At 33.7% G+C, this 27,482-nt stretch overlaps 1 protein-coding gene across 7 annotated transcripts in view; it reads left to right on the top strand.

Annotated features, from left to right (window-relative positions):
• Positions 1–27,482, top strand: part of LOC150104186 (uncharacterized) — a 712,768-nt gene that overhangs the window by 73,302 nt on the left and 611,984 nt on the right. For 6 of the 7 annotated variants that reach the window (XM_090396815.1, XM_090396810.1, XM_090396812.1 and 3 more), the window contains exon 6: positions 27,079–27,338. In XM_090396815.1, the coding sequence (XP_090252941.1) occupies positions 27,079–27,338 (260 nt within the window). The remainder of the gene's footprint in view (positions 1–27,078; positions 27,339–27,482) is intronic. The other variant, XM_090396809.1, reaches the window with a different exon arrangement.

Below are 27,482 nucleotides of genomic sequence, written 5' to 3'. Positions count from 1 at the left end.
AAACAGTTAGGACAATCATAGACATCCATGCCATTGGCAGGATTCAAATCCACAGCCTTTTGGCTGGTGAGTGGATATGCTAACGACTCGGCCAGCAATTAGCAAGGGCATGATGACTAGATTTTTTACTTGGAAAGTGGCAAATGATTGGAATGGATTGTTAGGGTCTAGAATGAGTATTTTGTTTATCACTGCATTTAAGGTGAGATACATGGAGAACATGGGTCTTCTATAACGAGTCTTTAGATTCCACGGAGGTTCCTATGCTGCAGTAATATGTTGAGAGAAAGCCAGTAAGTTACAAATGGTTATAAAAAACAGAAAACAATTGAAATACGAACCTCAGGAAAAAAACATTTCTTTACATAATTCCCTTCAACATTTATATGCTTGTCTCATCACTTTATCAGTTCTTCAAGACCAGCACCATATAATTATTTTGTCTGTTGTTTCAGCCAACACTGTACCTTATTTTTGTCTTCCTGATTATCAACAAAATGTTTGAAAGATGCATTTTCAGCAGGTGAAACAAGTGAAAGTTTTTTGAGGTAAGGCTTGGGCTGTAAGAAGATTAAGTTCTTGAATTCCCTCCAGGTTTCCTGTAGTTGTATGAGATCTCACATTGTCATACTGGCGCAGTACTTTTCTTGTCAGTAGGGCTGGGTGTTTTCAACAAATTGCATCCAAAAGCTTCAATAAAATTTCACAGTATGATGTTGCATTCATTGTTTCACCACACCTCTGATAATGGGCCAGCAGTACTCCCTGGGAATCCCAAAAGACCATAAGCACAAGTTTTCTTGCTGTTGGCATATCCTTAAACTACTTACTATTGAATTGGGATGCTTCCATTACATTGAAGAATGCTTCACCACAAACAGGATACATCTCTTTATAAATGTCATTGCAGGAAGTCATTTTGCTCACAAGAAATATACAACAGCATGCTTTGACAGTTGTACATCATTCTTCTAGCACAGTTACCATTTTAGACTTCTGAAATCAGCTCCAAAACATGTGCATGCATGTCTACTATATGTCCTCTCATCGTCCTAGACAGTGCTACTACTTAGGAAGTAACAGCACTGTCTAGGTTTTGAAATGATGCATACTGAAAACCATTTACTTCCAATTCATTAGTTCTGCTTTTATTTGTAACTTACTAGCTTCCCTTTAATAATAAAATTGTGCATTTTTAAGATCATAAAGTGATAGCCCTTAAACATTGAAATAGGTGGTTAGTTGATACTGTTCACAGATGTAGACTAAAACTTCAGTTTAACAATATTGCTTATCTGTTAGAGTGCAAACATTGAAGCTTTAATTGTTATTGGACTCAGGTTTGGCATAAAGTCAAAGGTTGACAAGGCAGATCTTGAAGATTAAGTGGTTTAATTGTTTCATTACTTGACACAGTTATTCTGGATGATGGTTTTCATCTAAAGGCAAAAAATTAAGAGAAAGAAAGATTAGTATAGCATACATTCAAGAAATGTATGATGCATGGACACTGACAAAAATTACTAATATGGCTTTTTATGAGGAAAGGATTGTAAATGAGCAGGTAAAGTACAGTGTATAACTTTCCCTGTTATTTGTGAGCATTGCTACTTATGTCTATTATTGCTGCTCTAACAAAACACGAAGTCTAAAAATTAACTTAAGAGTAGTGAATATGTCACTTGCAATGCTGAATTGTTCATGGGGTATGTAAGCAATGTATAGTGAAACCTAAAAATGTGATAAATCTAGTGCAAAAGGTGATGTCAGTTTTAAGAATATTGATTGGAAATAAACAGTCACAGAATACAGCAAATTGAATAAAAAAAAAGTTTTCTGGAATATAAAACCAAAAGATTAAAGTAAATTAATAAAATAAAAATCGATATAAGAATTCAAGCATTCTTTAGAAGCATTTCTTCACTATTACTTCAAATATCTGAAAGCTTGTGACTGCTTATTCCAAATATCATTACATCAGAACCACCACAGAGTTCAGATTCATTACAATAGAGGACCACATTAATTATTTATACCATATCTAACATATTCCCATCTTTAAACTCATTCACTGAGATAGCACCTGAATTTAGTCCTCACGTCGATGTAACTATTAACTTCTTCCAGAGTGTTATGTCTTGTTTCTTCTTGTTTATCATGTATTGAAAAATTTCTTCAACTTCTGCTCTATAAAACTTACTTAGTAAGTTTTATAGAGCAGACTTATGTTACTATCATGTCCCATTGTTTCTGCCTGTCAGCTAAACTTTGTAACCCACAAATCTTCAGCCTACCCTCATAGGGAACATTCCATAGATCGTTTACTGTTTTTATTTATTTCTTTTTCCCGTCATGGAGACAAATTTCAGTGATTATACTTATGCTACTGCGTACGAGGCAGCCGACACAACTCTTGATTTGGAAATGATGTCAAAGTTGAGAAATGAGCAAATCATTCCACCCATTACAAGAAATATTAATATCATCCAATGTAATTTAAATGGTTTCGTTACCCCAGCAAGCAAAGAAAAACTAAATGAACTATTACTACTAGCTGACAAACATGATGGAAATGTTCATCCAGGAAACCAAATTCGACAAACCAACAGACTAAACATTAAAAACTATGAAATCATAAGACAAGATAGGCCTACGGACCAAAATGGAGGAGGGCTTCTGACACTAATCCGAAACTTGTCATATAAAGCTGTTGAGTTAGACATAGTATCAGAAGGAACTGAAATACAAGAAATCCAAATACTGGAACCAAGTAAAAAGCCATTAAACATATTCAGTTGTTATCATCCTCCTGACAAACCTGGACCAAATCTTTCTAACCTATCCCATCTCATTGAAGAAAACTCCATTATCTTAGGAGACATGAATAGCAAACACCTGTTATGGGGTTCTGAGGAAATAAACCCAAGAGGAGAAAAACCTGAGTAATTTCATAGATGAAACAGGACTAATAACTCTCAACAGTGGAGAACCTACTTATCTGTCTCATTCTTATGGTACAAAAGATGCCCTAGATATCACTGCGGTGTCTCCTGATCTTCACGACAAAGCTATTTGGTCTGCTTTGGAACCAGTAGGAAGCGACCATACTTCAATATTAATCACCAAAAATGACTAGACCCATCCAGAAAAGAAAATATCATTGAAACTTTCTGAAGGCAAATTGGGAGAAATACAAGAATGAAGTAAGTAAAATGCTGAAAGATCACACATACCATGATGACTTAGACAAAGACTATATAACTTGGAAGAATACTATTCTAAATGCAGCAAAGAAAAGTATCCCAAAGGGCTACAGGAGAAAAGTTATTTCAAACTACACAAAGGTTCACCAGAAACTTGCCAGTAAAATAACTAAAATAAACTAAATCATCATCATCATCATCATCAAATTCCTGCCATGTACCCTCCAGGGGTGTACAGGATATGACAGTACTACATGAAAAAATTACATCATTACTAACTTCCTATCTACAATTTTCCTCCAAATCAGTCTGTTACTTGTCAAGACTCCAACATTATCAGATCTTATATTTCTATCGTCTAAGGCACTTTGTACCGTATCAATCCACCTATATCTTGGTCTTCCTCTGGGTCGTTTTCCTGCCAACCTGGCAGAGAACACTTGTTTTGCTAATCTTTCCTCTCCCATTCTATTTAAGTGACCATACCATCTGAGATTAGCTCTGCTAACGCATTCCTGGATGCTGACAATGTCAAGTTCTTTCCTAATATCCTCATTTTTAATATGATATTGCCATTGATGCCATCTGTTCACGCCTCTAATCTTTCTCAGGACTCTCATATCTGCGGTCTCTAGTCTTTGGTCAAGTGTTTTACTTCTGACCCAGCTCTCAGATCCATAAGTTAAAATTGGTTTGAACACAGTCTTGTATACAGCTAATTTAGTGTTCCGACTAATTTCTTTCTTATTCCATATGAATTTATTCAATTGACTTCCCACGATACCAGCTTTGCTGATTCTTTTGTCTATTTCTATATTTAGTTTACCATCTTCAGTAAAAATTGTGCCTAAGTAGCTGAAATGTTTTACTTGTTCCACAGGTTCTCCATTCACAACACAGTTGACATTTTCAATGATTCTGCCTATTTTCATTGTCTTTGTCTTTTTATTGCTGACCTTCATACCATATCTATTACAACAGCTATTCAATTTAGTCAGAGAATCTTGCAGACTTGTAGCGGATTTATTTAGAAGTATAACATCATCTGCATAAAGCAAAGAGCTGACATTAACATCTCCAATTTTGATATCAGGTTTAATACCACATTCCTTCATAATGTGATCCATATAGATAATGAATAACAGAGGGGATAATGTACATCCTTGTCTCACACCAGATTTAACATTAAACCATCTTCCTGTACTTCCTTCAATTCTAACTGCTGATTTACAACTCAAATAAAGGCTAAGTATTGCTTGATATAATGCCCCATTGACACCATATAACTGCAGCGTATTGAATAGCTTCTCTCTTGGCACCTTGTCATATGCCTTTTCCAAATCGACAAAACTTAAATACAGATCTTTGTTATATTCCCATGCTTTCTCGACTATTTGTCGTAAAGTGAAGATCTGATCCTGACAGCCTCTATTTGGCCTGAATCCAGCTTGTTCTTCACCAAGCTTTTCTTCCACAATTCTTCTCAACCGTTTCTCAAGTATACTTGCATAGATCTTGCCAGGAACACTCAGTAGGGAAATACCTCTGTAATTCTCACATTCAGTTTTATTTCCCTTTTTATATATGGGTACTATGAGAGCTCTACTCCAATCATCGGGAATTCGTCCCTCTGTCCAGGCTTTCTGAACTATGCAGTGCAGCCACTGTAAGACTCTTATACCACCATACTTCAGCATTTCTGGTCGAATATCATCTACTCCTGCTGCCTTTCCACATTTCAAGCCTTTGATGGCTTTTTCTATTTCAAGTATGGATATGTATTCCTGACTGCATGCCTGGTCAGTGTTTTTTATCACTGTGCTGTCATCACTACTTGTTTCATTTAGCAGTTTTTCAAAGTAATTACTCCATACTTCAAGGATATCTTTTTCTCCTGAAACTAAATCAACAAAATGTATTATTTAACATCTTAAAAATTGGAAGCTCTCCAGAAACCAGAATCGAGTACAACAAGATAAACGCTGAAATTAAACAAAAATATAATATATTATAAAGAACTAGGTGGCAAGAATTTTGCCACAACTTAAATCCAAACACTTCAGATACCAAACTTTGGAAACTGACTGCTAATTTACAAAGAGACCTTCCAAAGGCAAGTGAGACTAACATGCTAAAAGATACAGATGGAAATATCAAAATTGGAGATAGGGAGATTGCAAATACCTTGGCCTTTCATTTTCAAAATATAAGCAAACTAGAGATGAATACTAGAAAAGACCATCAAATATCAAAACAGGCTTGGCAGCAGAAAAATGCGGCAAACTCCCCAAAATATCAAAGCAAACTTTTCCTAGATCCATTTACAATCTCTGAATTGGGAGATGCCTTGGAGAGACTAGATATAAATAAATCATGTGGACCAGATAACATACAAGGAATTATGATCAAACATCTTCCTTCCCTAGCTGTAGATTGGCTACTTCGCCTATACAACAATAGCCTAAAACAAGGAAAAGTTCCCAAAGACTGGAAGACAGCCACAATCATACCAATCTTAAATCCTAACAAACCACAAGACCAATTTCACTGACTTCAATTCCAGACAAATTAATGGAAAAAATGATACTCCGTTTGAATTACTATCTAAACAAAAATAGTATATTAACAAATTTTCAGGCTGACTTTAGAAGAAATCACTAAACAACTGGTCAACTTTTCTACTTAACCCAGACAATTCAAGATAACTTCCAGACCAAACCTACCAAATGCATGCAGCTTTTATAGATTTTAGCAATGCCTTTGACAAGGTGTGGAGGCAGAAACTCTTTTCCAAACTTTGTCATATTGGAATAGAAAGGAAAGTTCTTAACTGGATCTACGACTTTCTAAGAAATAGAACAATTCAAGTTAAAATAAATAATACCTTTTCCAAGAAAGTGAAAATAAGATGGACTCCCTGAAGTGGGCTCCATTTTGAGCATTTTGAGGAAAAAAGGAGTGGGCTCCATTTTGAGCCCACTCCTTTTTTCCATCTACTTAAATGACTTAGATAAAAATATAAATAAAGAAACAAAGATAGCTATGTTTGCTGATGATTTGGTCCTATTCTCAGCTCACAACAACCTAGAAACAGCAGAAGGTCACTTAAACAAAGCCATTGAAAGTTTAACTACATACTCTGAAAACCTCAAAATCAAAATTAACCCTACTAAATCAGAAATCTGTGTTTTTTTACTATTAATAACCACCTCAGAAAGTGGAGACCAAAGATTAAGCTAAACAGTCAACTAATTACATATAATGGACTAAGCTTCAATAAGCATATCAACAATGTTGCAGTCAGAGCAAAAAGAAGACTAAATATCATGAAAAGTATCTCAGGTAAAGAGTGGACAGCCGATGCTAAAACCTTAAAAGTCATATATACCTCTATTATCTGTCCCATAATGGAATATGCTTCGCCTATCTAGATGCAAACATCACAAACCAGTTTAGACAAGCTTATAAAAATTCAGAAAAATGCAGCTAAAATCATATGTGGACTAAGGAATACAACTCCTGGAAAAATAGCAGAATTCGAATCCAACCTTGTTCCTTCAAAAATTAGGTGGCAAGAAAATCTAACCAAATTTGTAGAAAACAGAGCCAACCTTGCACATTATAGAACAAGTGAACTTTTTAAAAACCGGAAACCAACAAACAGAATAAAGAAAAAATCAACAATGCATGAAATCATAGAAAATAAAATTCCCTTGGATTGTCCAAATAAAATAGCCAACTTCCCAGCATTTCCTCCAAATCAAGATAGGAAAAATATAGTTATCACCTCTGAAATAGGGAAACATGCAAAAAAAAGCCCTAGAAAACCCTGAAATCTTGAGATCATTAGCTTTCAAAAATAATGGAATATGGACCTGACTCAATAAAGATCTACACAGATGGCTCCAAAAATCCAAATGGCAATTCTGGGAGTGGCGTACTCATCTATGGTTCTCATAATATAGAACTAAAAACAACTAACAGTATTGGATGCAACTCATACCATGCAGAATTAATAGCCATTAACACAGCACTGCAATATTTGGACAAACAAAACCCGAAGGAGTTTATATTTTTCACAGATTCCTTAGCAGCCCTTCAAGCTATTAAGAACTGCTACACTAGCCATCAATAAATACTTAGAGACATAGCAAAAAACATAAACAAACTACATAAGGATTCCGAAATAATCTTCCAATGGATCCCATCCCATGTGGTATTAAAGGGAAACAGAACTGCAGATGAAGTAGCAAAAATGGCCGCAACATCAAGTGATACCACAGATTTCAATCTTTTTAAAACCACCCAAAAAGAAAACATAAAAAGAACAATTCTTCAGGATATGACTCACCACTGGTACTCAGCAGAAAATCCAGGAGCTACCATCAACTCCAAGTTTAATCGCGGTGCCACTACCATAATCTCTCGCCTTAAGACCAGCCAGACAAGACCAATCAAGTTTAGCAATGGCATAAAAGTCTTCCCCACCTTCAAAATCTGTAATATCGAGGGAAGCATCACCAATGCCTTTGCTAAACTGTATGAATATTTCCAAATGTGACTCTAAAACAACCCAGAAAAGGTGCTGTATAAAATACATGAATTTGACCTCTATGATCTGATGTAATAATACCATGGGATAATAATAAATAAATAAAAAAAAATATAAAAAAAATCTGAATTTCCACACAGAAATACTGTCATGCGACAAAAACTTCATTGTTTTTGTAACCAGAATGTTACACTTTTTTTTTATTTATATTACTGTAGTGTAATTTTTTATTTTTATTTTTTTATCAGTGGATCATTGTAGGAAATCCATTGATATAAGAGAACTTAACTACTGTAAAAACATTTTACAAATATTATGCTATTAAATAAGATATTTCAGTTTGTCAGTGTAGAAATATAAACAGTCAAAAATTGTTATTAGTGATTGTATTTATTCATATTTATTATTATTTTAGGATCCTAATAATATATTATATAAACTGATACTCTTGCAAGTGTACATGAGAAGATAATCATTATTTATAGCAGGGCTGCACGCGGCCTGCAGTGAAATTTTGTGCAGCCTGCCTGTGGGTTTTGACGAGTGAAAAAATAAAATACCAATTTGAATCAAATGCGTATTAGATAATTTAATTCTTTCGATAATCTCAATGTTTGTAATTTTATTTGGTGTTTTTTACATCACTATATACCCACGTCGTTTTCAAATATTAGATGTGTCGAAGGAGCGTTCTTACACTGTTTTGTTACAACACACATGCTCCAGGCGCTCACGGGAACGTGAGCACGCAATTAGTGTTGTTCGTTTCTTCAGCTTTCGAGATTGTGTTGCTGCTGCTCGCCAAATTACTAGATAAGCATTGTGATGCGGTCCTCAGATAAAACTTTTTTTTAGTACGCACCTTGGATTACCTAAGGTTGGATAGCCCTGATTTATAGCATGCAGTTTTAATCCTATTTGGATTTTCTGTTGTTTATCCTTTTCTTCATGATTCATTCATACGGCACTTTTCAGTCATGACCAGTGCCACGCTCCAGGAAATCAACAGATGCACGGTTTTCATGAACTGTTTGCTTGCTAATTCTGTGCATTTTGCTGTTAATTATAAACTGTTGATAACTATTTTATTTTTGTTAATAATCGCAGATAAAATTCAAAGTAAGGATGACGTTGCTAACAGTGAAAGGAAGAAAATGCATAAACCTGTTCAATGGAACAGGTTCATTACACATTAAGATTAAAATGATTAAATTTAGTGACGATTGCACATTGAACACTGAGATAGGCCTCAGGCATTAGCCTGAGGCCTATTGCTGTTGTTACAGTTCTTAAAACAAAGATAAAGTTTTAAGTGAAAAATGCCACATCAGTTAATACCACAGTTATCCATAAACGTGGCAATCATCATTGTCATTTTCTTATATATATATATATATATATATATATACATATACACACATATACATACTTTCAAGGGATGTTCAGACTTCTACGACAACACTACATGATTAAGTTTACATTATTATTAACTCTATCACAAATTTTCCTCCAAATTTTGATGTTACTTGCGAGCACTCTAATATTGTCCTATCTAGCCTTTCATGCTTCTAAGACACTTCTGACTGAATCAATTCACCTATATATTTTTTGTTGTAGATTTTGAAACTTCTCCCAGTCTGACCTACATATATATCTTTCCACAAGAGCATGTAATCTTGTTCACACCTGAATGTTTATAAAATGGAACTTTGTCTTTAGTGGAGTATAGAAAGCTTCATTCGGTTAACTGGTCTTTGTAAGGTGTTTCTTTCCTATAGACTTCTCATGATTATCCTCCAGTGATGTTTTGGGTGACAAGAACTTCAAGAAATGGTAATTTTCCATTCTTTCTACTTCTAATGCAAATTTTATTTTTGAATGTCAATTATTAAGAAAATATAGAAAATCTTTCAGGTCTTTGGGGTGTGTTTCCAGATAAAGATGTTATTCAGTTATCTCCACCATAATATGGTTTTAAGGTTTCCTATTGTATAGCTGATTCTTGAAATTTTTCCATGTATAAGTTGATGATTGGAGGCGATAGAGGTGAGCCTATTGCAAGACCACATATTTGCTAGTAAAATTTTCCTTTCCAAGTGAAGAATGAAGATTTTAGGCAATGTTTGAAGAGATGTGATGTCCGAAGGAAATAGGTTTTAAAGTATATCTATTGATTCTTGAACAGAGATGTTGGTATATTTTTATACTACATCTAAACTAGCTGATATATCTGATGAGGACATTTGATTGTTTGTAAGTTCATGTACAAAATGTGTCAAGTTTTTTGAATGAAGTCGTTATATCCCTCTATGTCAACTATTGGACATAGAGGGATATCTGTCTTATGAACTTTAGGCATGTCATATGATCTCAAAGTGATCGGGTGTCTAAATTTCAGTTTTTTTAAGTTCTTCTCTAAATTCAAAAGCACTAGAGATTAGATCTTTAAGTGTGATGACCAAGTGGGATCGTGGTTCATTTCTGAATATGTGGAAGAGTGATGACATGATCTTATGTCATAGACTGCACTATTTAAAATGAGTGTTGAATTCCTTTTATCTGCCTTAGGTATAACAGTGATTTTATCACTGTTATACAAACTTCGCAAAACTTCTTTTCTCTAAAGCTGTGAAATTATTTTTGGCATGCGACCGTTTAATAAAAATTGAATCATTAAGTAATCTTGTGGATAATGCTTCTTCATGAGATGACAGAAATTTAATAGGCTTTTTTCAACGCTGGCCATAATGTCTACTTTTGGGATGTGTCTTGGAGCGATTGCATAATTAAAATCTTTGTTGAAAACTGAAGCTTCTATATTAGTAAGATTAGCTTGAAAAAAATTAATACTAATTTATTACAATTCCAAAAGGTTCTGTTTTTGTGAACTCTATTGTGTAAATCAGGAATATCAAACTCAATTGGTACCGCGGGCTATTCGCTATAAAAGTGTATCTCAAGTGGGCTGCAGAATTTTAGACTAAAAAATACCTTCACTAATTAGAATTGAAGGGAAGTGAAAGAATGAGTATAAATAAATTGGAAAATTAATAACAAAAATTTTATATATTCTAAGTTATTACAAGACATAAAATAATAGTATAATGATTATGATAACTAAAAAAAAATAAAGAATATTTTTATTATATTTATATTATGGGAATAAAAGGCATTTAAACCAAATTAAACCGAAATTAATTTTATTGTTGCTTTGTGTTTGATTTAGTGGGCCCATTCACATCTAACTGAAAACAATAGTTTTTAGTTAGATGCTATGTTTGCCAGTGCAACATATGGTTTTCCTTGAATCTAAACAGCATGGTTAATGTGGGAGGAGACATGTGATTCATTAGTTAGTGCCAGGTTTATCCCAGTTGTCTCTAATTGCACTAAAGAAATATGTTATACATGTTGAGAAATATATTACACAGACACTAAATGTCTCTGTACTTTATTCATTGGTACAATAAAACTACTTGTTTTCCTTACATGTGCAATATAGCGGCAGCTGGGGGAGGGCATGTTGTTTACCACAGGGAGCGAGTTATCGCCGACTTGAAAGTGGTTAAACTTTATTTTCGTGTGCGATGTATATGCAAAACTTTTAAATTTATTTTTTCGTAAAGTAAAATCAGGAGTGTGAGTGATATGCAAGGGCAAGTTATATTCGAGTAAATACGGTATTTCTGTTTTATAAAAAAAAGCAACTATTTTTTTTTCATCTTTCCTTGAGGCGTTGTGGGCCGCAAGAAATTGCTTTGGGGGCTGCCAGTTTGACACCCGTGATGTAAATGCTTGAATTTTTCTGACAATCAATGTTTACAATCTCGGTCTATTCTTGAGACACTCCTTGAATGTTGATATTTATGACATTGCTTTGGAGGCTGCCAGTTTGACACCCGTGATGTAAATGCTTGAATTTTTCTGACAATCAATGTTTACAATCTCGGTCTATTCTTGAGACACTCCTTGAATGTTGATATTTATGACATTTCATGTATCTTGTGATATTGAATTAGCCAGAGTACAATGGAGGTGATAAGCTTCTTGCTCAGTTGAAAATAAGTCTGATCTAAATTTTTGTATTTCGGCTCACAAAAAAACACAAAGCTTGTGCTTCTGTATATCTTCCATGCTTTGGCAGTAAAAAATGCAGGGAGTATAGAGTTATCTCTTAATTTTTCAAGAAATTAAGTCTGTTGGAAAGTGATACTTGCATTTAAGCTTTTCTTAGAAAGCATTTTTCTCCCTGTCACAATACATCTTTTTGCAATTCTGATAATTACCAGGTTTTTAACTCGTGTATAATTGTTTATTTTCCGTATTTTTCCACGTATAAGATCCCCCCCCCCCCATGTATAAGATGAACCCTACTTTTTCGAACCCAAAATTAAGAAATCAATATTTTAAACAAAAAACAGAACACATTTGATATTTTTTTAAATATTCAAAGTATAATTTAGTAATTAGGTAATATTTTTAAGATACATACTAAGAAATTATGTATCACTCTCAGTTCCGAGCATATCATTTTCTTCATTACTATTAGTTCCAGGCATCACTTTCTTCAACCTCTACTACATCACTGCTGTCTTCTGAGTCACTACCTATATATAATTATCCTCAGTTCCATCCATGGCATTGCTAATTCCACATTTCTTGAAGTACTTCACAACCACCTCTTACTTGATTCTATTCCATGAGTTTAGGACCTATTTGCATACCTCAGTAATGGTTTGTTTGTTTTTTTCACTCTTCCTGTCGGTGTCAAGTTATTACATGCCTTTTGCATCCATTTATTCCATTCTTCTTTCAGCAGAGCTTTGAAGGGCTTGTTGATCAAAATATCTAGTGGCTGTAGCTGACCTGTAAGTCCACCAGGAATAACTGCTAGCTGTGTTTGGTTTAAATATAGAGTTAATTACTCCTGTTATTTTTAAATATTTTTCAATTTTTATGTTTATATCTTTTTCATTTTCATAAGTGATCATACGTCCTATGTAGTTAAATGAATTCACCTGTTCTAAGATCTTGTTATCTAATACTATCTTAGTTCTTGCTGGATCTTGTCCTTTAAAGGCCATAGTTTTTGATTTTTTCATTGATATTATCATACCATAATCTTTGGATATCTCATTAGATTTAAAATAGCTTTCTGTAAGTTATCTTCAGAATTTGTAATTATTATTTGGTCATCTGCAAAGAGGAGAGTGTTTAAGTTAACTGTAGGTGAAAGTTTAATTCCTTGATGTAAATTTTTACTCCATTTTATTATTATTTCATTTAAGTAGATATTAAAAAGAGTTGCTGAGAGGGGACATCCCTGTCGGACCCCTTGATTTATCTCTCTTGTATATGATACCTCGTGATTTAATCTTATTTGTATTTGATTATTTTCATATATACTTGTGACAGCTTTTAGGATATTATTTGGTATTTGTCTTTCTTTTAATATGTTAAATAATGTTTCTTTTAACTTTGTCAAATGCTTTTTCAAAGTCAATAAATGCAATATGTGTTTCTAAATTATATTCTCTTCTTTTCTCTATTATTAATTTTAGGCAGAAGGCTGGGTCTATACATGATCGTCCTTTTCTAAATCCATTTTGTACCTCTAGAATAAAGTTTTCAGAATATTTCATTAATTTGTTATTTAAGATTCTGCTATATATTTTGTAACAGGAATTTAGTATACTGATACCTCTATAGTTTTTAGGGTCATCTCTATTACCTTTCTTAAAGATAGGAATCACAATTGCTTTTTTCCATTCTATTGGGGGGGATACCAGTTGAGTAAATTTTATTTAAAAATAATAAGAGTCTTCCTTTGAATCTTGTTCCTGCGTATTTATATAGTTCTGAACCTAGCTTATCTTCTCCAGGTGATTTTCCGTTTGTTTCTTTCAGGCTGATTTCTAATTCTTCTTCAGTTATTTCCTTTTCATTTTTGTTAATTGTTTGCCAGTTGTCTTTTTTAAAATATTTGTCTGTCTACAGTTCTGTGTAGTAATTTAGAAATTCTTCTAATTTCAATTCAGTGTTTAATTTTATGTTTTCTTTGGTATCTGCATTTAGGTGTTTCAAAATCTTATATACATTGGGTCTTATTTTATATAAATCATGTTCTAAATTAGAAACAAATTTATTCCATGAATCTCTGTCTTTTTCTGACTTCTCTTTTAGCTATGGCTCTTATTCTTTTATATTCTATTTCATCTTCTAATCTTTTACTGCTTAACCATTTGTTGATAGGCTTCTTTTTTCTTTTTGATTATTTCTTTGATTGTATCATCCCAGATCTTCAGTTTTTTTCTTTTATTGAATTTTTTGGTCTTTCCTAAGCTTTCTTTTGCTGCTGCATTTAGTATCGTTTTTATATTAAGCCATTCTATTTCTATTTCTTCATTTTGTTTTATTTTATCTAGATACTGGTTAATTCTTTGTTCATATAGCCATTGTACATTTGTGTCATTCAATAGTCTAGTTTTATAAACAAATGTTTCAATTTTTCTTTCTGTTCTTGTTACTTGTAGCCATTTAGGTGGTAATCTTAATTTTATTTTAACAAGGAAGCGGTCACTGCTTATTTCATATCCTCTGTGAACTCTAACATCTAGTGAAAATTTTGATGTCTTTTCATTTAATATGAAGTAATCTAATATTGATTTCCATCCTCTTGCTGCCCAAGTATATTTGTGTATGTCTTTATGTTTATAGAAGGAATTCATTATTTTTAGGTTATTATAAACTACAAAGTCAATCAATTTTTTTACCATTTCTGTTTAGAGTGTGTTCTCCATGTATTCCTATATTATTATTAATTTTCGTGTTTCCAATTCTTGCATTTAAGTCTCCTGCTAAAATTATGTAATCATTTTTATTTATTTTATTAATTATGTTTTGTAGCTGATTATAAAAATCAATATTATCCTGTTCTCTTCCTTCTTCTGGGGCATATAAACCAATTATTGTTAAATAGCCTCTATCTATTTTTATTCTAGCTTCTATTATTCTTTCATTCCATAATTTATAATGTTTTAACTGTTTTGAAAGGGAGTTATGAATCCAAATCCTGACTCCTGCTTGTGCTCTTTGGTCTCTGTCGACTCCACTGTATATCACATAAAAATTTTCAGTTCTCATAGTTCCTTTTAATTTCTTTTTTGTTTCAGTGATTACTGCTATTTTAAAATTTCTTTCATTTAATAACTGGTCTAATTCTATTTCTTTATATGCTATTCCTCTTACATTCCAGTTTACTATGTGTATTATATTTTTTCGTTTTCCCTTTTCCATTCCAGGGTCGTTTCCCATAGATTCAATCTGATTATCTTTTTCTGTCAGCTTACAAGTATGGTTATGTTCTCCATGTCAGGGGACTAGCCTGACGATGGAATAGTTCAGTGGTAGGGATGCTACCTTAAGGCTTCCTGAACTCGCCTTCTTCCGAATTTAAACCCATAGGAGGAATAGGGTATATTGAAGGGGAAAGGGTAGATTATAGAAGAAATATAGTAAGGTTTATAGAGAGGACATAGTTGTAAGGCCAGAAATGAAAAGACCCCATGGCCCTCGAGTACTCTAATAGCACAAAGGTCATAAAGTAAGAAGAGTTGGCTGATAAGGCCTTATAGAAAGATTAAAGTAAGTGGGTCTTCCTCAAAGTAGAAGAGAAAGGAGAGGATAGATCCAGCTAGGGGTCCATGGGAGTGCCGCTTCCCTTACAATCAAGATGATTGGCCCTGTTGGTCCACGAGTCCTTATTCAGTATATTCAGACCACCCCACCATATATATATATATATTCACACACGCACGCGCATGTACACACACACACATATGGTGGGCTCCCCTATCCGCCACCCAGGGGACGCACGCTCTCTAGCGTCATAGTTTAATCATGAGCATCATTAAGCATATTAAGTGCAGTCTCTCCATTGTTGTGTAAACTTTGTGATTTCTGGCATAGGAGAGGACTTTACATGTTAATTAATGATTTCCAGATGGCATAAAGGATGATTCTTGATTTCTGTTTAATGTGGCTTTTTTTTTTTTTTTTAGCAAATGACCTTGGAAGACTCCTTAAGGAAACTGGTTTTCATGTATGTACTCAAACTTATTTCCTCTGTACATTCACGTCTCTCCCAAGACTACCTAAAATCTTCATTCTTCACTTAGAAAGGAAAATTTTACTGCCAAATAAACCTTAAAACCATATGTATGGTGGAGATATCTGAATATCTGGAAACACAACCCACAAAGACCTGAAAGATTTTCTATATTTTCTGAATAACTGATATTCGAAAATAAAATTAACATTAGAAGTAGAAACAAATGGAAAATTACCATTCCTAGACATCCTTGTTACCTAAAACATTACTGGAGGATTATCATTGTCTATAGGAAAGAAACCCAAACCTACAAGCAAGCGCTCATTCCATCACCCCCCCCAACAAAAGTTAGGTATAATCAAAACCTTGAAAAGTAGAGCTTGAAACGTACTAAAAAATTATGACATCAGATGAAAACAAGAACCTCAAATCCTAAAATCCTGTTTTATCAGTTCCACCAAAATGGATACTCAAAAAAGGTACTAAAGAATCTTATTTTATAATGAACTATCCAGTGATAACTTAGAAATTAATTACGAAGGCACAGTATCTTTCTATATGTTGGCATTGCATCGAGAAAAATTACCAAAATATTAAAGGCAGTTAACATCAGAGCAGCCTTCAAACCAGTCAACACCTTACGAAGCTTTCTACACTCCACTAAAGACAAAGTTCCATTTTATAAACATCCAGGTGTAAACAAGATTCCACGCTCTTGTGGAAAGATATATGTAGGTTAGACTGGGAGAAGTTTTGAAATCTGCAACAAAGAACATACAGGCAACATTGAAAACAAGCAGGAATTAAAAAGCAGACTCATGGCACTCATCCTCAAAGAACATCACACAGTAAATTGGCAAGCATCTCCATGCCCTTCTTAGAAGATAATTACTTTGACAGGTTGTTCGAGGAGTCCACGAGGTAATTCATGCAAAAGGCACACTAAATACAAATCAAGGAATGATCCTTCGTGATATCTGGAAGTCATTAATTAACATTTGTAACATTAAAGACCTCTCCTATGCCAGCAGTCACATAGAGATTACAAATCGATGGAGAGACCGCACATAATATGCGTAATGATACTCGTGATTAAACTGTCATTCCAGTCTTTTCAAGTTATAGATATTAATTGCTGTTGGAAAATATCTAATTTAGTTATTTTTTATTAATGTTAAGCAACCTCCTGATGATGCTGTTAGCCATATAGACAGCAAAATATGTAGAGGAAATACATCTAGTATAAATAAACAGTTGTACATGTGTTAAAAACCTAGTAATTATCAATCGGAAAAATACTTTTACATATAGCCTAGCTCTTATATTTTTCTCTGTATTGCTGACTTATTTGCTGGGAACTTTTTGTATGCCAGGACTGCTTTGTGTTCACCATGGTGTCCTTATTTTTCTATCCTTGCAGACATCTTCACCACGTACCTCCCTAGCTGAATCAATCAAATGTTTTCTTTAGATTTTGCCACAAACTTCAAAAGTTCTATATGCTGTCAAATGATGGTGTATCGAACATTGAGATAGGCCTCAGGCTAAACTTACTTCCAATACTGTTGCTACAGTTAAAGCAAAGATGATGTTTGAAGTGAAAAGTGGTACATTAATTAATACTACAGTTATCCATAAATGTGACATTTATTGTTGAAAAGGAAAATCTTTTAATGGTGTAGATTGATGAGCAAACTGGTTTGTGTGTTTCATTAAGTCAAGCTATTGAAAATAACTTTCATTTCTGAAAATAAAAAAAAAAAAAAAAAAATCAGCTAACGCCTTTTTATTCCCATATAGGGAGTGAGCGAGGCCATTTAGCCCTATCTGACTTTTGGAGACTGAGTGGACAGTTCAATCTCCACTGGTACCCAACCAGAGATAGATGGCCCAATGCTATCACTAATTAAGTGACACACAGTGAGGAGAGATGGCTCAACATGTGACACCATCTCGTCGACCCTAACACAATATATTTAATGTCTGAAATAATGTGGATTCTACAGTCGATTTTCTTGAGTTTCCGGGAGAAAAAACCCTCCTAGCCCGTGCCAGAGATCGACTAACTCAGGAACCAGTCGAAAAAAGGCTTAGGAAAATTTCCTCTAGTCACCAACTAGATTCAAAAGCAAGTCTTCCTTCGTGCGGTCAAGCGCTGGGTGTGCAAACACCACATCCACTGAGCTACACATTCAAAAAAAAAAAAAATTTTTTTTTTGCATATTTAATGTAACTAGGTGCTTTATTTACACAATTTTTGCACATATATTATGACTGTTTAAAAATATTATTAAACAGTTATCTACATTTACAAGTAGAGAGGGGGAAAGGTTATTCACTATATGACTTAATTCTCTATACGACAGTGATCTTGAATGTAACGTGTCATCTGACCGGGATATGCCTGTATCAGTAATTTAATAGTATATTTGTAGTATTTTATTTTTATCTCATTTGTAGTATGTTTGAAGGCAGTGAGAAAGAAAAAAAAAATTCACTTTAATAGAATGAGAATAGCAGGTCTTTGTTTACACTTGCATATTAAGAAACCTAAATTATTTATTGTGGAGTTCCAAAATGGAAGTAGTACTTTCCATGAGCATCTGTCCAGGTCTAGTATAAAGTGTTATATTAATTTTTTTAATTTAATTTCATAATTAAATTTTATTTATAAAATTAAATGCCAATAAGGACTGCAGAGACCTAACTGGGTGTTTGAAGCCGGTTTTCAATTCTAACCTTCCTGTGGTGTTCCTGATTTGCCAGGTATCTATCTGGATAATGAATAAATAAGGCTGGACTAGAAGTTTCAGCCTTAACCAATCAAATTGTATTCTGTAAATTATATACTTATTATAGTACACATCACTTTCAGCTTATGCATTGGTGAACACTTGTAAGGTCAGCTGCTGAACAACTTCAGTGAAATCTAAGATAGGATTACACAGTGTAAGAAGCATTATTGGAATTCATTATAAAAATTATGGAAACATGTACTATATTAAAGTAAAAACTTCAGTTTAATATAAACCAAAATAATCACTTGATGTTTTGACCTTCACATTAAGGTCATCATCTGGAGTATACACATATATACAAAGAAACAAGTTACACTACAATCTACATGGTAAACTAGTTACATTAATTTGGTCAATTGTTAAAACTGCTTTCATAGTTGTTCATAGTTAAGAATTTATGGAGACAACACACGTCTTAAAATAATTACTTTACTTAATTAATGGAAAGTAACATTTGATGTTTCCACCTCTGTATTGAGGTCATCATCAGGAAAATGCACATGTACGAGCTACATGCTACTGCACTTTACAAAGATAAAATGAATCTAACTGCTTATTAATCTTTTACCTAGCCTGGCCTCTTATAGAAAAACTAAATAATATTAAATTTAAAAAATATATAAATAGATTAAAAAAAATAAAATTAAAATAAATAAAAAATTAACACAAAATATTTAAAAAAAATTAATACGAGGGTCGTCCAGAAAGTAAGTTCCGTTTTGAAATATTTTCACTGCAGTGCTGCAATTGCAGTGGTGCATATGCGTGCTGAGTTTGTTGATTCATTAGCAAGGCGTTGGTGCCATTTTCAGACATTCTCACAGTGCATACGCTTCTTGGTGTGTGTTTATAATGTCTAAGAAAATCAAATTGCCCGCCGCATATGAAATTAGGTCAGTTATCCATTGAATGCAAGGAATGTTAAGCAGCTGAAATTCATCGGCAAATTATTGAGGTTTATGGAGAACATGCAGGGAGTGATTCAATGGTATGAAGATGGTGACCGGCAATTTCAAGACGATGACGAAGAGGTCAAAGAAGCAGTAATTACGTGGTTTGCATCACAGATCTTCTACGATGAAGGTATACAACGCTTGGTGTCCCCCCCCCAATTATGTGTGTCCCCAATATAAGTGCCTGAACAATGGCAGAAATTATGTAGGAAAGTAGTGAAAGACGTCTACTTTAATTTCCAATAGTTTTTTTTTTTTTTTGTAAGTATATTTTTGTTTCTCTTGTCAACCCATCGGAACTTACTTTCTAGACATCTCTCGTAAATTAAAAACAGAACTACAGTAAACATTTCTAAAGTCCTCTCGTATTGAGATTTTCTTCTGGACTTGTTCCAGTTGCTATAAGTGCTATAGATGGATCCTCCACATTCTTGGAATGGTTAATCCATCATTTTTGTTCAGGTTTGGATAGTGTTTTAGCATTTCACAGGCTTATTTGAATTTTCTCTCAAACCAGGTTTTGGTGCAATGTAGGGACTTGGTGCTTTTCCAGTCAATTCAATGGTATGTTTGCAGTGCATGATCTGATAGGCCTGTTTTACCATAATTGAGGTATTTAATGTGTTGTTTGTGTTCGTTTTTTCTGATTAGGATCGTGTGTCCTGTTTCTCCCTATGTAGGGTAGGTTACATTGGGTTTTGTAAACTCCTGGGTGGGCCGGGTATGGAAGAACTGAGTTAATTTTTTAATTTTGTTGGGGGTTTGAAGGTAGTCTTGATGTTGTATTTATGTAGTGTTCTGTCTTTTTTTTTCCTGCAATGCCTCTAACATAAAGTGTGGCTATGGCATTCTTGTAATCTTTTTTGTTTTTAGTGGTATTTTTATGGAGGATTTTGTGAACCTTTTTTTGTTGTAACAATTTTTTACTAATGTATGGTTAATGATTTCGAATTCTTGGTTTAGAGCTTGTTCATTTGAGCAAATTGTTAGTGCTCTGTGTTTGAGGGTGCTTATGACTCCTTGGTATGAATTTTTGTGTATGTATTGGCCCGTGTATGTGTAGGTTTGCAGTAGACAGAGGGGAAGATGTGTGATGAGTGTGTGTCTAGAAAAGGAAGAAAGTTGTTGTATTCGATTTCAATGGTGAATTGGATATGTTTGTGTTGTTTGTTTAGGTGGCTAAAGAATGTATTTAATGTTTTGTGGCCATGGGGCCAAATGGTGAAAATATCATCGACATATCTGACCAAACTTTGGGCTTTTAGGCTGGCCGAATCTAGAGCTCATTGCTCAACGTCTTCCATGTAAAAGCTATTTTTACCTTCTTTTCATAGGTAAAATTTGTTTTCCCACATGAAATACCCAGAGCGGAGTATGCGTGGGCAAAGAGGGCCGTGATGGTGGACGGAAATATGTTCTGTAGGAGAATAATAGTATCATTGATAGGGACATTATTGAAACTGGCAGTTATGTCAAAGCTGACTAATAAATCTTGGTCGTTCAATGTGATGTTTTTAATTTTGTTTATAAAATGTGTATTTTTTATGTAGGAGGGGGGGAATGACTTACCAACTCCTTAAGGGTGGCCACTAATTTCGTGGTTAAGTGGTAATTAGGGCTGCCGATTCCTTCAGCTATTGGACGCAGCATTACCTTTATCTGCTTTTGTGATTATGATGTCTTTAGGATTTGATGGCCAGTTTTTCTGCTTTGGTTAACTTGCAACTTAGTTTACATTCAGAAGAATTATTCTTTCATATTCATATTTTCTTTTACTTGCAGCATATCAATAAAATTCTTGTGTGTGTTGTCTTTAGCTTGCAAAGCCAGTTTCTTTTCATACTCAGACTTAGCTTTCTATACAACAGTTGTGGCTATTCTAGCCTGCTGTTTATAATTTTCATAATGGATATCATCCGTATGCACATGGTATTCCTTCCACATTATCTGTTTCTTACAAATCTCTTGCTTAATAAGATTACGCATACATTTGACTCCTATCATATTTATTATTCAAACTCTTGGAACACATTCTGATATTGTATCATTTAAGTATTTTTTAAATGCTTCCCATGCACTGTCAGTATTCTTCCCGTCCAGCAACCGATACCATTCAGCTGAACTCGGTATACTTCTCAGTTGATCATAATTTCCTGCTTTGTAGTTCAGCATGTAAACTTTTCTGAATGGAACATTCATAAACTTAGTCGCTTCCCAAGCGAGTACAGCATGATCACTGCCACCAACTGGAAGCAGAATAGTTTGTCTTTAACTGAAACACCCTCTGACACCATAATCAAATCTAACACTCTTTAACCTTGAGTTCCTTCTGTCACATGCTGCTTGAGGAAGTTGTCTTGCAACAGCTCAGTAAATTTAGTTTCATTCTTCTCATGAGATTCTACTACTACCCAATCAATATTTGAATAATTAGTCTTTCATTATGACTACTCTTTTTGCTCCCATTGTCTCTATTTGGTGATGCATTTCTTCACTAGCAACTGATCCAGGTCTCTAACAACACCCATTATACAGCAATCCCTCGATTAATGCGTTTTTAAAACAGGTGCATTAATCGAATATAACAACCTATGGGAAAAAGTATAATTCGTTCCTCAGATTTCTTTTTTGACCCTTAATTTTTTTTTTATAAAAAAATTAGGCATGTCTCAGGGCCTAGTTAAAGGAAAACCATGAAGCTGAAAGATGATAAAACATGTTCAGAATATAAATTTATTATTCTGCTTCTTAACAAAGAATTGAGCTAGTAGTTTGGCAGGCATTTTGTTTCTTTTTTTCATACAACTGACTGTATGGCCCTATTGCTTCTTCTGCAAATTTTACTGCTTCTCTCTTCATCAGGGTCAGTCTCTAAGCATTGCTGCTTAAAAAGTTCGATTGTATGAAAAATATTTTTAAATTGTTTCTGTGAAATCTCTTTCGGCTTGTCAGTGATTAAATTTTCTTCAGGATCTTCCCGCTGTGCATCTAAATTTAGCAGGTCGGAATCACTCGATTTCTCAGAGTGAGATTTAATTAACTGAGATTCATTTGAAAAGCCTCTAAAATCATTTGCACAATGTGGAAGAATGTGCTTCCATATGGCTCGCAGATTGCTAGCAGTAATTTCATTCGACTTTGCAACTTTATGACCAGGCTGAGATTTCTCTGATTTGGCTAGAAAAGTCTTGGAAGGCATTCGCTTCCAAAAAAAGGCCGGTTTCATCAACATTAAATATTTGTTGATCACAATAGTTCCCTTCTTATACAATTTTCTTCAAAATTTCTGGATATCTCTTTATCTGCACTTGCAACTTCACCTGTGATTAGAACATTATGTAGGCTATTTCTCTTTTTGAAATGCTCAAATCACTCAGCACTAACGTGGAATTCCACTTCTTTTCCATCATTGAGCCCTTTCTTTCCAGCTTACAAAGAGACAATGCTTTTGATTTAATAAGGTTTAATAAGTGTTTAGCGGGATTCGTTTTTGGTTACAATCTTCAATCCATGTAAAAAGAAGTCTCTCTAATACAATCATTATAATACTTTGATTTTCAGTGTATGCATGATGAACTTGAAACAGCCTTACTTTTCTCTTTGTATTCAGCAGTTGATTCACCCATTTTTGAATTCTTGTCGTATCTTTGCTCTGGACTCGCCTTGTTCATTTTTCTTTATTATTTAAAATTTTTCTTCCAGTCAGATTACTTTTCGAATCATTTTCACACTTCTGTTTTTTTGCTCACTAATTCTTTTACTCATGATTAAAGGTTAGGAAAATAATTTAAAATAAAAAAGTACGGAAAACAGTTGCACAAGATATGATCAGCAAAATGCTATATAAAGCAGACGACATAAATTTTGGTGGTAAATTTGGAACATAGCGTTCATGGAAATAGTGTAGTATACCATTAAAAATAATTAAAATGTTTCAAATCAGTAACTAAATTATTTCATCCTGGTGAGTGATTTTTTAAAATAGTTAGCCATAAATAATGTATAGATCAAAAATTTTTAAAATCTGTAACATTTATTTTTAAGATGTAGGCACACTAATCGAATTTTAGAGATGCACTAATCGAATTTGGGTATCGAAAAAAAATGACACACTAATCGTGGGGGGGGGGGGCATTAATCGAGGGATTGCTGTATAATTGATCTTGTTAGAGTCCACCACACACCAGATGGCTTCAAATTCACTGCCACATGAAATTCTGTTACTAGTACTATAATCATAGGTCTCAACACTAACTGGATTCAAGTCATCCAATATCATTAGCAGTATGCCCATCCTCTCTATCCTTCCTAAAATACTGTACTCTTTACACTCAATATGAGTTAGTATACCTGATGCTGATAGGCATGTCTCACTAATACCAACAATCTGAGGTCCCAACATATTGACCAAGGCAACAAACTATCCCTTTTTCTGATACTGATACCATTCGTGTATAGATATAATAATCTACTTGCTAGTTTTGTATACTCTTGTCTGCAGTCTGCATGATACAGTTGGATAACTTTCTCTATTCTCCTCTAGTGCCTTATACATGTAGAAATCTTTGCATGCGTTTGATGAGTCCGAACTGGATGAACACAAAGTCGAAATTGTTCTCTCCTCATAAGCATTTCCATGGTAATGCCAATTCCCATCATTAGCACAGTTATAACCTTGTTGCACTTACACTCACAACCTCCAATTATAATTTAGTTTGACTTTCTGTTTTAGGTCTAACACTAGTTATTAGTTTTTCAAGACTCCCTGATACCCAAACGCATTCAGGTATAGGCCGTCCCTCTTATACGAATCTAATCTTCCCTCAGACTCGCTTCACACATCCAAAAACTCTTGTCCATTCCTTCTACACAGCCTACACATTAAATCATTTGCTATCGTAGCCCTTCTTAATTCCTTTTTATCATATCAAGTAATATACTTACTATTTTCACTTTCTCACTCTTTACTCTCATCTCTTTCAACAACGCTTTCTTGTCCTCTCTCATACTAAACTTATCACTATTTAAGTCATTAGTACCTACTGTAATTATGATTTTGTTTACTTTTCTTTTTTGTTATTTTTAATTTTTGCTCCTGGAAAACTTGAAGTTATAACCTGCTCATCAACAGCATGTTTTATGAGAGCGTTACCAACAAGCAGGAAAAATGGTCTCACCAGGTAATGAATTCATCTCTCACCTACAGACATTCATAAACATCCATGCCCATTTATTCCTCTTTTCTGTATATATTTGTTCCATACAGACACTTATTTTAACAGGAGAGTCATATTAGGCAATGTTCATAAATTAATAGTTAGTAAAAATTACTGATTAGACATAATTCTGTTTCTCCACCCAATAAATAAGTGAAATATATGAGCAGCAAATAGTTGAAAATGGCTAGTTTATATTGCATTACAAAACATTATTGCTAGTTGAATAACATATGAGACGACTAAGGCCAGATGGCATTAATATGAATGCACTAGCAAAATCCTCAGTAGCTGCTGCTGTATACATGTTGCTCAGATAAGTTATTTTTTATGGCTTATATATTGCCAGCAGATAATGGCAATATTTAAAACATTTCAGCTATTTAGGCATAATTTTTTAGTGGTTTTGATCTTTACAAATTAAATTTAAATAACATCTTCTTTTTAGAAACATTACCTCATTTTTCTGCTTAATTTTCTTTTCCTCCCTATGTTCATACAAATGCCTCTCCACTTTCTGTAATTCCTACGTAGTCTCTCTGATAATTTGCTTTAAGTTTGCTATTTTGGAGGTTAATTCATTTTCAATAACCTTCTCAATATCTTTAATGACCTCCTTAGCAGCTCAAGTCTTCTTGTTCTCAACTTCGCTGCTTTTCTTAGCATTACATTTCTTGTGCATTTTTGGTGCCATTTTAAACTATATTTAATACAGCAATATCTTTAATAAAATGTTATAAAACACTAAATACATTAAAAACACAATCTTCACTGATATAGTATAAAACCCTAATTTTCTAGAGGAAAAACCACAATAAAACAGATAAAAATCACCAATTTTACATGAGCTTAAATTTAATTTGTAAAGATCAAAACCACTAAAAAATTATGCCTAAATAGCTGAAATGTTTTAAATATTGCCATTATCTGCTGGCAATATATAAGCCATAAAAAAATAACTTATCTGAGCAACATGTATACAGCAGCAGCTACTGAGGATTTTGCTAGTGCATTCATATTAATGCCATCTGGCCTTAGTCGTCTCATATGTTATTCAACTAGCAATAATGTTTTGTAATGCAATATAAACTAGCCATTTTCAACTATTTGCTGCTCATATATTTCACTTATTTATTGGGTGGAGAAACAGAATTATGTCTAATCAGTAATTTTTACTAACTATTAATTTATGAACATTGCCTAATATGACTCTCCTGTTAAAATAAGTGTCTGTATGGAACAAATATATACAGAAAAGAGGAATAAATGGGCATGGATGTTTATGAATGTCTGTAGGTGAGAGATGAATTCATTACCTGGTGAGACCATTTTTCCTGCTTGTTGAAGGCAGCAATTATCTTAAAAAGTTCCATGTTTGGTCTGTAGAGCAGGATTTCTGGACTGTGTAAAAATAAATACAAAAAAAAAAATAAATTAAATAAATTAAAAAAAGTGGATAAAAAACGCTTGGCCTGTTCACTGTATGAAGTATAGGTTTTTGCAAAAAAATCTCAGCTGGACATAAAAAATGCCACCCAGCTGAATGTAGTAACCAGTGGAGGAATACACAAAACACACATCTCATCTTATCTCTCTCATCCCAATATATCACATGTGCATTTCCCAACAAGTGTGTATTGCTCTTCTGAGTTTGTTTATTGATAAAAGTATTTAATAAAGCATCCCAAACATGAACAAGCATTCTGGTTATAAGAATCCAAGCAGCAAATGAAAAAAAGTCATAACGATAAGAAGCTTGAAATAATAAACATTCGAATGAGCGGATATGATATTGTGAGAATTAAATGGCACAAAAATAAAATTTAAAAAAAAAAAATTTGTTTAGCAGGAACAATGCAAATTCTGCAGAGTCAATCAAAACAAGGCATGAAGGAAATGGAAAGACTTTAGTGTATTATTTGTGAGGCTATACAGGTTTTGAGTGGTGTGAGGAATTCCATAATGCAGTGTTTTATATGAACACATATGTTATAGGAGAAACGACTTTATAAGAATTTGTAACTATTTTTTCTAAACTTGCACTTTTTTAATCACACGATGTACTGCATTACTTCAGTATTTATGCTATATGCCAAATTAAAATGTCTGATAGCTTTGAGTTAGAGGTTAAGCTGTGGAAAAGAAATACTTGAATTTTGTTTTGTTTCTTCATTATGTGTTTTCTGTATATTGTGTTGCTAGTGGTAGAAATACCATTTTAATGTTCTTTTTCAAGTTTTTGGAAGTTTTCGGAATGCTAATTTCAGGTGGGAAGAATCACAGCATACCATTTCGCCGTCAGCGTATGCAGATAATTGATCCACTTCCTCCTCCATCCAGTTCTTCTTCCCAGTTAAAACAAGCTTGGCAACAAACAGGAGATACTTACATTGCTAGTATGCTGCAAGTGGCAGAAGGGCGGATACAGCAACTACAAAAAGAAAATAGTCTCTTTCTTGAAGCTGCTGAAAAGACAGAGGAACAAATTAAAGAATTAGAAAATAAGGTAGATAAATAGTTTTATTGGTAATTAAATTCTTATAAAAATAATCATTAGAGAAATGCATATTATAGCACTAATAATATATATTTTATTAAATGCAACATTAATCAACTGAATTGAATAATACCAAAAGTGCACTCACAGGTG

This window comes from Typopeltis vanoorti, chromosome 8 (genome assembly GCF_054136105.1).
Source record: "Typopeltis vanoorti isolate ZY-2024b chromosome 8, IOZ_Tvanoo_1.0, whole genome shotgun sequence".
NCBI lineage: Eukaryota > Metazoa > Arthropoda > Arachnida > Uropygi > Thelyphonidae > Typopeltis > Typopeltis vanoorti.
The sequence above is the reverse complement of the archived record's forward strand: the minus strand, read 5'-3'. Positions and strand labels throughout refer to the sequence as shown.